This window comes from Lotus japonicus, chromosome 4 (assembly GCF_012489685.1).
Source record: "Lotus japonicus ecotype B-129 chromosome 4, LjGifu_v1.2".
Classification (NCBI taxonomy): domain Eukaryota; kingdom Viridiplantae; phylum Streptophyta; class Magnoliopsida; order Fabales; family Fabaceae; genus Lotus; species Lotus japonicus.
Window position 1 is genome coordinate 71,393,920 of NC_080044.1, and position 14,832 is coordinate 71,408,751.

Sequence of the window (14,832 nt, forward strand, 5' to 3'; positions counted from 1 at the left end):
TTCGGGTTCGGGTGTGGAAACCCGAAACCCATCGGGTGTGGGTGTGGGTGTGGGAGTGTACCCGAAACTTGTTTGGGTTCGGGTTCGGGTTCGGGTTTGTCATTTCGGGTTCGGGTTTGGGCAGGGTGAAACCCGCACCCGACCCTACCCGATGCCATGCCTACTTGAACAAAAAAATTAATATGAAGCCCATTAAATAGAAGCAAGTTTCATAAGATAACAAAAACAGAAGCAAGTATCATTCTTAGGCTGGAAAATAGAAGCTTCTTTATCAGTAAATATTATTAAGATTAAGATCATAAGATAATTAACATCATTAAGATAGATATAAAGTAGTCTATATATACATATATATATATATTAATATATGATTTGATACTTCTAAAAAATAGTACTCATATTTGATGCATGGATGTAGAAATCTAAATAATTCAGGCTACACTTTTCCATCCATAATCCTTCTTTTTCCTTTCAATTCAATTGGACATGGTTCAAGAATTGTGTTTATGCTCAAAGTTTATGAATTGTATTTGTTATTTGTGTCAAGCACATAGGTATGTTTTTTATGGATATTTGAGAAAATTATAATGCTTTACAGGCACATGGATATGTTAATGTCAAGTTTGCTTGAATCAAAAGCAAATATGCTTTATTGAATTGAATTGTGTTCAAGTAATGCCAATTTTCCAATAACCAAAAAATACCAATTTTTCATTCACATAACAGTTTCTAATCTTGCAATTTTAGAACTCAAAACAGGTTTAAAACCAAATGACTTAAATGCATCACCACATTGTATTTAGTAACAATTTCATCCATTGTGCACATGGTACATGACGTGTGATGAATGTGACCGGTTCATCTTCATCGTTCTCGCCATTGTTCAGGGTGTGTCGTTATGGAGAGCAATTGAAATTGTCGACATTTAAAACCTCCAAAAATTCAGGTAGACTTTTTTTGAGGCGTCCTAACTAGAATGTGAGTTTGTTTGTTGTTTTTGATATTTCTGACTTTAATTTTCCCTAACCCATCCTTGTTTTTGCCTTTTTTTCTCATCCATTTTCTTTATCGTGTGTTGTTCGTTTAGAAACTTGGAAGTTTTTGGTTCTTTTTCTTCCAGTGGAATGATGAAGATGTGGTAGAGAAAGCTTAAATTGATGAATGGCTTAGTAGCATGCATGAGGATGTATATTTGGATTCACTGTGTTCTTCACCCGTGAGGTGCAATGAAAGTTAGGGTGCGGAAAAATTCGTAGGGTTTAGTCCCTTTAATGAATGTAATTCAAGCCACATAGACTCAATATCCATATAGGATGTGGCAAGGCTGATGATGTGTCAAATGGCCACATCGCCTTATGTTAGTTGACTGACGTTTTTTGTAATGGATGTTAACGGCAAAGACGAAAATCACTCTATTTCTTTGCAATTAAAGACTAAAACAAAATAACTAAAAATGTAGGAACCAAAATCAAAGAACCCCTATTATATAGGGATGGGAGCTTGGAAATACTTAAGCCTAATAAAGACAACCAAGACAAAATTTAGCACATATAAGACTAATTAATTATTTAATCGCCATCACCTCAATATTTTTAGTCTAATTTTTCTTTGTAATCATATTGTATGTATTTGTTTTGAGTTGGAGAATAAAGAAGCCCAAATTCTGCACGTATTTGCCAATGACAATGCTTTGTTTTTTTACAATCAAAGCCATCATCAATATCATTGAAGGCTATGAACACTCGCTTCCAATCAGAAATATTCACGGAAACGTCACAAACACATGTTGGATCTCTAAACAAATACCCTCCGCCACAAAATGTGAAAGATGTTTCGGGTTTCAATATTGCAGTTTTATCAGGTGTTCCATAATCCCAAACATCGCAATGAATCTTCACTTCGTGTTTGTTCATATCATATTGTGGATAATCATCAATCAAACGATTTTCAAAGGAAAGTAAATATTCTGGTGAACCCCACCACCAACAACGCCCATTTGAATTGGTCACCTGAGAAAATAGTATTAATGTTAACATAATTTGGATAGTAATCACTTTGCCAGCTGATCTTTCTTCCATTGCTGCCATGAATAGGAATTCTAAGCTTGGCTTTATTTTTTAGACCAAAGTACAAAGAACACGTAAATTTAGAGGTTTAATAATCTGTTGGTGAAACCGTTTGCACCAACTCAAAGTTAAGTTCCAATTTTAATTTCTTCTCCGTTATACACATTGTTGTATGATTGTAATTCCAGAAGTTACATTTATTTTTTTGAAATTTATTCCAGAAGTTACATTAACTTATTGCAAATGACTGTTATTTATAACTTGAAAAATGACTGTAATGTGAATGACCAGAATTGAAGGGGAAAAAAACATAATGTTTATGAATTATGATATGTATTTTTTTTTATGTGACGATATTCATTTTTCATAATAACAATCTTTTGTACATCCTAAAAGTAATTTTATTTTTCAATTAACTTTCAAGACAATATGAGAAACACTTGCTTCTCTCGTGATTTTTAATCAATATTTAGATCTTCAATAAAAGATAAGAAAACTAATGTTGAGTATAGGGTTAAAACATAGCTAAAAATAGTAAGCAATAACGTGTTGAAGATAAGCTAATAACGTGTTGTGAATAAAGAGTAAGCAAGAAAGGAGAAAATAGGAATAAGAGATAAAGAATTAGTGCGATGAGGATGCTCTACTGAGTGCAATCTCCCTTGTATTTATAATATTTTGTCAGGAGTGTTAAACAAGTATACATATGAGTTTGGTCATGGACTCTAACTCTCAACTCCAATGAACATCCAAATATTCACAACAAATATCAATTTCCTTGAGTGAGGTGAAGTATATAAAATTGTTAATTAAGACCGACACATCTTAACTTAGTCAGTGATGATAAACTATATTGTGTGTTCGATTCTCGTTGCTGATGTCAAAATTGCATGTTAATGAACGATATGTAAGTACATCTGTAAGTCACATATAGTCCCGAGGCATGTCATGCCCCATAGTGTCGTTCAGAGCCGAACTCACCCAAGTTTTTTTTATTAACCAATAAAAAGTTGTTACTAAGAAAAAAAAATAGTAACCAAATAAAAACAAAAATTGAGAGGGGTGATTTTGGAAAAAGAAATTACAAGGGAAGAGGAAAGGCAGAGGCACTGGTTTCAGCCGCCATCGTCGACGCACACAGAGACAGAGAGAGGGATGAGTTCAGCTGGTAAACCATTGCTCCCATTCTTCACTTTCTTTCTTCTTCGCTCTCCGATTTCTCTTTTCACCGTTCCATTCTCTGTTTGCAACTTTGAATCTCAATATTTTCAAGCTTTTCATTCTCGTTAGATGATAATTGGGTTTGTAATCCACTTTTCTAATGGACTGAAACTGAAAAATCGATTCTTTTTTATGAAAAGATGTCATTTTTACCTTAGGTTTCTCCAGTAAGTGTTGCTGTGAAACTGGGTAGATTCTTAAGATAAACCCTAATAATTTACAACATGCTATGCATTTTTTTTATAAAATTTATTATAATGTTTAGCATTGCCCCTCTTACTGGAAATTCATTCAGCTTGCACCTTACCCTATTGTGAAAGTTGAAGCTATATTATACCTCATTAGTTCCTTATATGATTGGAATATGCTGCTACCTAGATATGGAAAATGTGAATGGTGTGACTGTGAATGTAGTTCAGCAAACATTTTTAATGGTTTAATCATATAGTTTATGCTATTGTTTCATTTGTGGGTGTAAGATGGAGTTGCATTGGATTGGATGACAATTTAGGTTTCAATGTTTCATATTTCAGATACAGTCAATGTGAATTCTGCCGAGACCGCCAAAGAACCTGTTCCGGGGCCGAGCGTGGAAGCAAAACAGGATGATACTGGTGGAGGTACGGGACGTTTGGTTTTTATCATGGAGATTAATTGTTATAGTTTTGAATAAACTTGCTGACTTGCTCCTTGTCTTGGTAGAAGTAAAAGCTCAAGTTGATGCTATGTGGGAACAAATGAATAAAGGGGTGTCTAGTAAAACGCTCAACAGTTTTACAAACAAGTCGACGTCTAGTGCGAAAAAAACTGTAAAGAAGGCATCTTCTGTAAGACTTTCATGATGCTTTCTTTTTATAGCTGTTGTTCGCTTCAAAGTTATTAGCTTGAGCTTAATTTCCTTCAACTTTGTAAATAGAACTGGATGTCTTATTTGGGGTTGGCACCAATAGGAAATGAACCCCATGGGAGTGCTGCTTCTCAGATTGGACCTGGTGTGCTGCAGAACAGCGAAAATGATGAAGCCAAGAAGAACAGTGCAAATGATGAAGCCAAGAAGGTCGCTGCTGCTGCTCTTGCAGCAGTGAAAGAAGATGCTGCCACTTCTTCCGCAGGCAGGGGGAAAGTAGTGGTAAGCATGTTGCTATCTAAGCATGTTAAATAGTTTGCGCAATTAGCTAAAATCGGGAAAGGAACCATATAGAGTTAAGAATAAGTGCATTGCAGTTTGATTCGACTTGGTTGATGTCTGGCCCTTCATTCTCAGCACATATGAGGCACTTGAGTGTCAATATTTATTCATTTGTTTCCTTTATCAGATTACTGAGGTCCGGGACTTTGCTGGTCAAGAAATCGAAATTAAAAAGCTCTTGGATGCTGACTCGAAGGAGGCGTCGGAAAGAGCCAAAGCCCCTGCACCTTCACGTGTGGATGCTGTCCTTGAACAAATCAAGAAGAAACAGAAGCTTAGTGTACTTGATAAGACCAAAAAGGACTGGGGGGAATATAAGGAGGAAAATAAGGGGCTGGAAGATGAACTTGATGCTTATAAGAAGAGTTCAAACCAGTATTTGGACAAGGTTAACTTCTTGCAGCGAACAGATTACCGCGAGTTTGAGCGAGAGAGAGATGCAAGGCTGGCTTTGCAAGCCAGGAAACGACCGGATATGCAAGAGAACCCATAGAACTGAAGCATGTAGAGGGCTGGAGTTGTTACCTTTGGCATATTATTTATGGTTTTGTCTTGAGCTGATTGTCCAGGTGATTCTGTAGTTCCTGGGAAGGTTGTGGCCTCATCGGAGGAAAAGGGCCTTTGATCATGTTACTGGGATATGATATGATGCATTTATGAGGTTTAAGCTTTGGAATGCTTTAAGTGCCGCGGTATTTGATGCGGAAGGAGAAAACAGGAGGACTAAAAAGAGAAGAAAAACTGTAAATTTTAGACTGATTAGTACATTAATTCCTTGTTGTCCTTTATTTGCTTATTTCAATTCCGCTTAAGTAATACTTGGACACAATTCTTTGGCAAAAGGTTGAACTTAAAAAGCACATTTTACTCTTTCCAGTGCATTAGTAAATGGAACTATCTTTATGGTAGAGAAAAAAGGGACTTTCGATTCTATTCAAACACACTCAAACAAATCTACTTACTGCATGTTTGGCTTTTCACTTCTGAAACCTAGAATCACAAGGAATTCAGAAGCTACTCATATTAGTGTATGAAAGTATGAACATTAGTGTATGAAAATACGTTATTATAAGTTTGATGCTGTATTTCCTTAGATAAACACAGTTTCAAGACAGAAGAGATGGTATGAATATACAAATCCTCTACTGCTATCGCAGATTAGTAAAGAAATTATATCACTAGTTGTATCTTGTCCCACTAAAGTCATGATGCACGGAATATATTTTAAATAAATGTAATAATATCTATTGATTCTTAACATAGATAAATTTGTTGGAGCATTCTATGTTGGGGCTTGATGGAGGTTGCGGTGTTGAAAAATATGAAAACAGAAAATAACACATCCAAGGCACTTTCTGTTCACAAAAGATCATATAAACACACTTAATAAAAAATGAAACTGGTAACCAAATAGGCCCCGAGTCTTTTACTTATCCTAGAGTTGGAGAAATTAAATGATTTTATCTATGCCTTTGGGAGAAGATAGTGTGTATAATTGGAGATTTCAAACACTTAAAAAGAAAAATGCTAGTTAGACACTTACGGGGTTCCGTATGGGTTTCACATGAGAAATGGGTAGACAGAAATAATTTGCATGTACTCAAAAGGTGTTTTGTTAGTCAGAACTTTTACATGACTCAGAAGCGTGGGATTAAATTGTTTTCACCCAACAATTGATGCATTACAAAGAAAGAAGGGGAGAGATTAATATATAATTCAGCGAGGATTAAAAACACAATCATTCCTCTTATTAAGCCAAGAAGTAATCAGAAGGCTAATTTGTATTTAAAAACCTGAATCTAAACTTCACACACAAAGGTGGTATCATCTTCAAGTCATTGTAAAATCGTTGGACAAAAATGAAAATGAGAACATAGAAGTAACCAGCCAAGCTCTTCAAATGTGAATAGGCTTGTCATAAGTGGCCATGGCAGCTTCTTTCAAAGCCTCACTCATTGTTGGATGTGCATGACACACACGTGCTATGTCTTCACTTGATGCATCATACTGCAATGCAATGGCTGCTTCATGAATGAGCTCTCCTGCATTTGACGCCATTATATGCACTCCCAATATTTTGTCTGTCTCCTTTTCAGCCAATATCTTGACCAGTCCTTCAGCGTTATCGATTGCCTTGGCCCTGCTGTTAGCCATGAAAGGGAACTTCCCAACACGGTATTCGACTCCGCTTGCCTTCACTTGCTCCTCTGTCTTTCCAACATATGCAACCTCAGGGTTTGTGTAGACAACACCTGGTACTTTGTCATAGTCCACATGACCAACCTTACCAGCTATGTACTCAACACAAGCAACACCATCTTCTTCTGCCTTGTGTGCCAACATAGGGCCTGGAATTACATCTCCAATTGCATAAACCCCAGAGACATTTGTGGCAAATCTTTCATTCACCAAAATTCGCCCTCCCTTGTCAGTTTCAACTCCTATCTTCTCCAATCCAAGTCCAGCGGTGTAAGGAGTCCTACCAGCAGATACAAGGACAACATCTGCTTCAAGTGTAGTCTGATCACCACCAGCTGCTGGTTCAATGGTTAGCTTCACACCATCTCCAGAAGTATCGACTCCAACCACCTTAGTCTTTAGCTTGAATTTCATGCCTTGCTTCTCAAGAGAACGTTGAAACTGCTTCCGGATTTCCGCATCCATGGTAGGAACAATATCTGGTGCAAACTCAACAACTGTTACCTCAGAGCCTAGACGACCCCACACTGACCCCATTTCTAGCCCAATGTAGCCTGCCCCAATAACTATAAATCTCTTAGGGATTTCAGACAAAGCAAGAGCCCCTGTCGATGATACAATTTTCTTCTCATCAATAGTGACACCAGGTAGAGATTTTACATCTGAACCAGTGGCAACTATAATATGCTTGCCAGTCACAACAGTATTTCCACCATCAGGGGTGTCCACAGAGACTTCAGATGGTGAAACAAATTTACCGTATCCTTTGACATAGGTTACCTTGTTTTTCTTGAATAGACCTTCAATACCCTTGGTGAGATTAGAAACAGCTTTATCTTTTTGCGCCAGCATGGCTGGCAAGTCAACCTCCACATTTGAAAGCTTGACCCCATGGTGGGCAAATGAATGTTTAGCCTCATGGTACATGTGAGAAGAATGCAAAAGCGCCTGAACCAAAAAATTTAGGCAACATAAATGAGTACAGACTAGAGAGAATATAATATGACATCCACAAGTCATTGCAAACTAGATATAATATACGGGAGCGTAGAAGAATAACAGCAATAATCAAAGCCTTTTGACACTAGAAGGGGTAGGCATAGCTATATGGATCAAACAACAAAACTGTGCTATCACTGCTATGTCAAATACCAATTCTATGAAGAGGCAGACCACTAAGTTTATACATGTGAGCATATTAATATTAAAATACATGAAACGGAGGAAATCATGGAGGTTAATACACCAAATTTAGTGTAAAACAGACTAAAGGTTGTATATAATATTCACTTATTCAGCAAATCAAGTGACTTTGTATGGAAAATTAAATAATCTATAGTGAAGAAAATGCAACTGTATATAAAATTAGCAGGCTTATTTATTGTAAGATCTCTCATCCAGCTAACAATCTAGTTTAGTTGAATACTTAGATTATATAGACCCTAATTTTGATATTGCAAATCAAATAAACTCATCCACACAAGGAGAAAAAACTATGCAGAATCCAAATCAACAACAGAATTGTGCTATCACTGCTATGTCAAACACCAACTCTTCTATTCTGAGTTCTATCAATCTCATTCACTCTCTTCTAACAGCACCTCATCAGAATAACCTCACTTCAGATTCCAAAAAATTTAACAAAATTCACAACCAAAAACCAATCATACCAATCATCTGAAAACAAAAAAAAATGCAATAACCAGAAACAACAGAGAATTCAAAGGAAGAAGAAAACCGATATCAAATTCCAAACACAGAAAAATAATATAGGGATTGAAGAAACAGTAAGAGAAACCTTGGAAGGGATGCATCCAACGTTGAGGCAAGTACCACCGAGGGTACCGCGCTTCTCGATGCAAGTGGTCTTGAGACCTAGCTGCGCAGCTTTGATGGCGGCGACGTAGCCGCCGGGACCACCACCGATGACGACGACGTCGTTTTGATCAGATCCAGAGGCGAATCCCCTTGAAGCGACGGAGAAGAAGGAGTACCTGAGCCTCTCCGATGACACGACGGCGCAACCCTTACGACGAGCCAAGTTCGCCATAGCCATTTTTTTTTTCCTTTGATTCTGAGTTTTCTTTCTCAACACACCAGACCTAACACAATACTATACTACCCAACCCAAATCAAGACCATATATGCTTTTTTTTTTTTTTTTTTTTTTCTTTTTATAATATGCTATGCTAATAATTTATAATTTTGTAAAAAATAAATAGTTACTCTTTTTATTTTGATTCCATCAAATCTCAGCCCATGTATGATCCACATGTGGCCCTCCATTATTAAGGATTTCTTATATTTTTAAATTATTTATTGTGTGCGTTGAGATTAAGGTATCCACTGTCAAAAAATGTCTAATCTATCTGTTAAAAGTGTTCGCACGAAGCGGTAGAGGAGACTGAAACTCACAAAATTATTCATTTTAGTTTTAGGTTTCTGAAATGCAGATGCAAATTCAATCTTTGCTTTAGACCGTTGATGATGTTTGTGATAATGTTTGCTTTAATTTATTCTACTTGGTGGCTGTGGCTGTGCTTTTTGGACCAATAACTTCAATGTAAAAAAATATTTAATAAAATGTATTATGTGTCATTTAACTAGCACTCTTAGCTGTGGGAAAAAATTAGAGCTCTTTCACCAAATTCATTTCTTAATTGAATCCATGAAAATAAGTCTGTCATGCTCCCTGCCTCTCTATCTCGATTATTTTAAACAAGGTAGGCAAGTCAAGGTGTTACATGTAGGTGTGATGTTGTATTCTAAAAGCATGTTAAGGAATTTTTTAGGTTTTAATGAGGAGTTCATTGCTGGACCATATGATTAATTACTCAAATAAAAAAAGTTGCAAGAAAAGTAGCATTATTTGCAAAACAATGCTTAGGTTTAGACTAATCAAACATCAGGGTAAAATACACGTTCTCATCAACATCTCAACCACATTTTCTCGATCATGGATGATCATCGACCACATATGGTCATCTCGGCCACAGATGGTCATCTAGCCATCTCAACCACAAGTGGTCAACAACTTTATCTCGACCACAACATTTCAGACATATTTTGGTAAAGTCAAAATGATTCGCTTAAATGATAATATGACTCAAACATTGAGCACTGCTCCACTACTGTGCAATTGTGCATACATTTTGATCACTTTGTACCATAATCATAACTCATTTGCTCTTCTAAAACTGAGTTTCTGTCTCTAAGCTTAAGCAGATTTGATCATCAGAGCTCCCGCATCGTGCTCCATTGTGAACGTTCATCGTGTCACTGTGTTCTTAGTCCGACATCACCGGACTTTAACTTGAAAATTGCCTACTATTTTTTTTGGAAGAACAACATAAATTCTTAGTTCAAAACCGTTATACACTTTTTTTCTAACATGTCATTCATTATTAAATAAAATAAAATTTCCATTTGGCAAACTCAAAATATACTAAATAGTTTGGACTTTGGACAACGGTTGTGATGGCCTCACAGTATGGGCAGAAGCATGTAATTTATTTAGGATATGAAAGTGGAGAGAAGAGGGCCTCACAGTCACATGGCATTTGATATTCGGAGTTGTAGATTGGAATTGTTTGAGCATGATCCATGCAATTGCAGCAAAATTTTCCGAGTCATACGTTCACAACTTTTAAGATAACGAAATAACGGCCTTACACACCTTACCTGAATGTTTGGTTGGACAAGGCAGGCTCCATTCTAAAAGACAAAATAACTGAAAATCTTCAATTGAATATAGTCTTTCTCTTCAACTTATTCATATAAAAACATGATGGAAAATGTTGTAGAACGCTTAAAGTGATAAAGTGAGAAAAGAAAAATAAATGATAGATGTGATATATTATGTAATGTGACAGAAATAAATAGATAAAGAAAAAAATAGTTGTCATTAGCCGAACATTATATATATAGATATCGGAGAAAAATTCATCACATGTATCTTTTAGAAAAAAACGTAGTTTTAAAGTGTCACTACCTATCAACGAAGGTGTACAAATGGTTCTGTCATCTGTGAATGTGATACATTAAAATGTTTATTTTATAAGGTTGATCCACTTACACGGGTTGAAATATGATCGATTAAAGAGTACTAGCGGATGCATGAATTTGAGACCAGGATGCTAAGATCAAAGAGGGGCAAATATCAAAGAATACATGGATACAATAATGTCAAAGAATGCATGTATACAATAATTTATATGGCTCACTGATATATGTAATGTATCATATGTAAAACAAAACTGAATTGAAAAGCTTGAGGGTCATGGCTATAGTAGGTCCCCCCTCCATCCAGCCACTCGTTAATATATAGTGTAAAACTTCTTTCCACGATCAATACATACAAATTAAACTTTGTTTATTAAGTTCTGGTCCCCCTTAATAAAAAAATAAAAATAATGAAAAAAGATCCTCTGTAGGGATACTGTATATTTATAGACCAAATTAGTTCATTTAGTTTTTCATAATTTACCTCTTCCTAAACTAGCTCTGTTCTATTTTCTAATTGAAGAGAAGCACATTCTTTCAGACACTCATTTATTAATTTGAAATACACTCTTCTACCCTGGTCGAATGCACCCCAACAGAATTGCTGAGGAGTCTAAATCATATCTATTTACAGAAGCAACAATAAACAGAAATCAAAACCACCCTGATGGTGGCAAGATGTACTCAGCCAAAATTAGCCGCAATGGTTTCTACATCTCAAATCATAAGTATAAAAAAGACATCTCACAATTAGATAGGGTCTAAAACCTCTCTTCCCCTCACCAAATATATATCCCTACAAAACTGTGGGCTGTTTGTTCTAACTCTCTGAAACAGCCAAAAAATCAGATCAATATTCTAATGAAAGGAACATTTGTGAATCACAACAATTACATTAACGGTTAATTTCCCTCCATCAAGCTCTTTAATCTATTGCGGGCCTCTTCAGACAGACTGCAAGCTTTGAATCTTCGCCTTTGGGGTGGACATGATTCAACAGTGCTTTCAATGGAGGACAAACATATAACAATCACAGTGAGATTATCCGATGTGTTTAGGCGCAATGCTTCCTTGACTAGTTCTCTGGCACATTGCTGGGGATCATCATGCCTTCTTAATCCGCGTCGAACAAGACTAACTGCAACTTGGCTAGACATTACATCCCAAATCCCATCACAACCAATGATCAAGAACTCATCATCTTCTGTCAAAGTAATCAGTTGAACATCAGGCTCGGCAATAAGAGGGGATGCAGCGCCAATTGGCAATTTAAAGTCCCAATCCCCCAAGGCACGAGTTACAGAAAGATAACCATTGAGATATCCATCATCAATAAAGCCACCCAACTCCTCCACTCTCCTACGCTCAGGTAAATAGCTCGGCCTGTGATCATGGGACATGTCAACAGCTTTGCCTCTCCTACAAAGAACTGCTCGACAGTCACCAGCATTAGCAACGAGCAAATGCCTTCCAAGTACAAGGGCAGTCAATGCTGTAGTCCCACATGAGCTATTAACACTTTCTTCATTAGCCAAGGCAAGATCAGCCCGTAAAAAAGCTCTCCGATGAGAATCCTCCAACTCCTTCAGGAAAAGTGCATCAGTATCGTATGATTGCAGCATATCAACATCTTCAAAAAACAATCTCATAGCATTCCTCTTAACAAAAGCAGCTGCCTCAGGCCCTCCATGCCCATCAAAAACTCCATAAAACGCACTCGGCATTGGGCACTTGAACACAAATCCAAGGTGCCCAGCTAGATCATCTATCTGAATGTGTTCATCATCCATAGATCCCCGCGGCCCAATTTCAGCATAGCTACCAGATCGCACATTCGGGATAAACTTAGCTTTAGGGATCTCCAAAATTGATTCTTTAATGATCTCAGAGCAACTCACAGCCTAACACATACATATAAAACACCAGTCAGCACATCAACACCATAGTAATCCACTTTTGTTTTGCTATAATAAAAACAGACAAAACATAAGGCTGATCACTAACTAAGCCCATAGAGGAAGGAACTTCCTAACGTTATAGCAAGCTATTTCATCTTAGGTTAAACATAGGTTAAATCCAAAAACCAAATAAACACCCAATTCCAAATTCTAGTTCCAAAATTCAGTATCAGATCCCAGTAGCAATTATCAAGCAACAAACATACATATAAGACATAATTCAGATTTGAAAATAAACTAAACCCAATTCACCCAAAAAGCCCACCGATTGAAGATTAAGCCCTAACAGATACCCAAATGGAAAAGCCAATTGATTTAAACAAATCAAACAATTGGGAGTACGAAATTCTCAAATGAAACACAACCCCAATAGGGAAAAGGGGGAAATAGGAATTGAAAAGGGAAATTTCAGTAATTTAGGGATTCAGAGAAAACCCATACTTGGCTGAAGATCTGAACAGATTGAGGGGGTGAGGTGGGTGAAACCTCGACCTTGACGTTGTGTTCTTGTGCGACGCAGAGGTGATACTTGACCTCCAACATGGGAATGCTCTGTTGACAGATAATTTCCGCTTCCGCCATCATCTTCAAAACGAGAACAAAAGGGTTTCGAATTCCAGTATTGAAGAAATTGAAACAGTTCGAATTTGGGGAGAAATTGAAATTGGTGTTGAATTGAATTGAAGTAGTGACAAAATTAGGGTTTCGCTTTCTCTCTCTAGCTCTGACTTTCTCTCTCTAACTCTCTGTCTCCGTTACCTGCTATGAATAATAATACTACTGAATATTGATGCGTACGTACTTAAAGGGTGCTTGACTTCGACGCGCTGGTGAATGAAAACCCGATAGTACCCTCGTGTTGTTCTACAAATGTTGTTGAGTGGAAGGGTAAATATGTGAGACGAGGAGAAAAACGTGGAATCGCCACGATTATTCACATGGGCCATGTATATTCGGAAACGACACAAGTGTCCCTGCGTTTTGTTGGTATTTTGAATTGATTGATGATAATGCAATTTACCTTTCTAGTTTCTATTGCTTATCAAAAAAAAAAAACCTTTCTAGTTTCTAAATTAATCACTTTAATTAATATAACTTTGCGGCTAAGCTCGTGGCACCGGTTGCGTACAAGTAAGTAATTATTTATGAGATCTTCTCAATCACTCACATAAATTATTTATTTACATATGTTCTAGAAAAATAGTTCAAATGGTAGGAATTTAGTTACATATGGTTATGGTTGGAGAGGGAGGGATTTAGATATTAATCTCTGGTTTGTGTTATTTATCTATTTAATGTACCAAAAAATAATTTATTTACATATGAAAAAAGGGATAAACACATAATTTTAAATTGAGAGAATTTACAATTGAGTGAATCCTAATGGGCTAAGGATTAGGGTGGTCTTACTCAAAAAAAAAAAAAAAAAAAGGATTAGGATGGTCTCCTAAGAGAAACTTTGAAAATAAATAATGACCATGATTGAACTTAAAATATGTGTATGCTTATTCATGTTGTTTTCCTTTCTTAACTTTTACTATGACCAATTAAGAATTTTCGTTATTTTTATTAAAAATTTGAGGAATAATATATTAGAAATAAATATTTAAATTATGACAAAGACTATAATTTTTGCTTGTTAAATTCACTTGGTGTAGCAAATTTTATATTTGTAATTATTAAAATTTTGAAATTGACTAAATTTAAGTAATAATATTTAGCACGGATAAAAAATGTAATAAATGGAATGTGAAATATTAGGTGTAGAAGATAAGTAATACATTAACAATAAAATTTGATGATCTTTCATTATTCAACGTTCTTTTTGTTTCTCACTTTCCAGTTTGTGAGATTTTAAAAGATATTTTTAAAAGATTTGAGATTAATAAAGTATTACTATTAATACAATTATGTATATCAACTAACTGAACAAAACCTCATTAATATGTGCAAACAACTTCTGAAACATCAATTCTCATGGGAGGGCTGGGAGGGCTAGTCCAGTTTAGCATTGGCTATTATTTAAAGTTAGTACAATGCTATGTTTTAATCTTATATTTCTGAGTTAAGAACTTCAACATTCACTACCAGAACAAGGTGTAGCACAACTGGTAGATAGTTGGACTCCTTAACCATCTAGTCCAGGGTTCGATTCCTGGACGGTGCATATGGAAAAGCATTTGTTGGGAGAGACCTA

General features: G+C 36.2%; 3 protein-coding genes across 4 annotated transcripts; 1 reads left to right on the forward strand and 2 right to left on the reverse strand.

Moving 5' to 3' along the window:
- Positions 1-3,113: 3,113 nt before the first annotated feature.
- Positions 3,114-5,348, forward strand: LOC130715681 (uncharacterized). Of its 2 annotated transcripts, none has more exons than XM_057565796.1 (5): positions 3,114-3,234; positions 3,821-3,907; positions 3,990-4,114; positions 4,204-4,416; positions 4,604-5,348. In XM_057565796.1, exons 1-5 carry the CDS (start codon positions 3,222-3,224, stop codon positions 4,967-4,969), a joined length of 804 nt encoding a protein of 267 aa, XP_057421779.1. In that variant the 5' UTR covers positions 3,114-3,221; the 3' UTR covers positions 4,970-5,348. The 2 variants fall into 2 exon arrangements, with proteins under 2 accessions (XP_057421779.1, XP_057421780.1); XM_057565797.1 differs by lacking the exon at positions 3,114-3,234 and adding an exon at positions 3,345-3,367.
- Positions 5,349-6,102: 754 nt separating this feature from the next.
- LOC130714885 (dihydrolipoyl dehydrogenase, mitochondrial) lies at positions 6,103-8,795 on the reverse strand. Its single transcript, XM_057564859.1, has 2 exons — positions 8,474-8,795; positions 6,103-7,623 (listed from the first exon to the last, which is right to left on the reverse strand). Exons 1-2 carry the CDS (start codon positions 8,729-8,731, stop codon positions 6,373-6,375), a joined length of 1,509 nt encoding a protein of 502 aa, XP_057420842.1. The 5' UTR covers positions 8,732-8,795; the 3' UTR covers positions 6,103-6,372.
- A 2,531-nt stretch (positions 8,796-11,326) lies between these two features.
- LOC130714886 (probable protein phosphatase 2C 2) lies at positions 11,327-13,414 on the reverse strand. The gene is made up of 2 exons (XM_057564860.1): positions 13,077-13,414; positions 11,327-12,578 (listed from the first exon to the last, which is right to left on the reverse strand). Exons 1-2 carry the CDS (start codon positions 13,218-13,220, stop codon positions 11,580-11,582), a joined length of 1,143 nt encoding a protein of 380 aa, XP_057420843.1. The 5' UTR covers positions 13,221-13,414; the 3' UTR covers positions 11,327-11,579.
- Between the last annotated feature and the right edge of the window lie 1,418 nt (positions 13,415-14,832).

What these genes read in the sequence shown, in the direction of transcription:
- LOC130714885 (XM_057564859.1), bottom strand. Translation starts at nt 8,731, where the DNA reads ATGGCTATGGCGAACTTGGCTCGTCGTAAGGGTTGCGCCGTCGTGTCA. An exon ending in TTGGATGCATCCCTTCCAAG is followed by an intron (nt 7,624 to 8,473) that starts GTTTCTCTTACT and finishes TTTTTGGTTCAG; the next exon opens with GCGCTTTTGCATTCTTCTCA.
- LOC130714886 (XM_057564860.1), bottom strand. Translation starts at nt 13,220, where the DNA reads ATGATGGCGGAAGCGGAAATTATCTGTCAACAGAGCATTCCCATGTTG. An exon ending in CTGTTCAGATCTTCAGCCAA is followed by an intron (nt 12,579 to 13,076) that starts GTATGGGTTTTC and finishes TGTATGTGTTAG; the next exon opens with GCTGTGAGTTGCTCTGAGAT.
- LOC130715681 (XM_057565796.1), top strand. An exon ending in ACAGGATGATACTGGTGGAG is followed by an intron (nt 3,908 to 3,989) that starts GTACGGGACGTT and finishes TTGTCTTGGTAG; the next exon opens with AAGTAAAAGCTCAAGTTGAT. An exon ending in CAGGCAGGGGGAAAGTAGTG is followed by an intron (nt 4,417 to 4,603) that starts GTAAGCATGTTG and finishes TTCCTTTATCAG; the next exon opens with ATTACTGAGGTCCGGGACTT.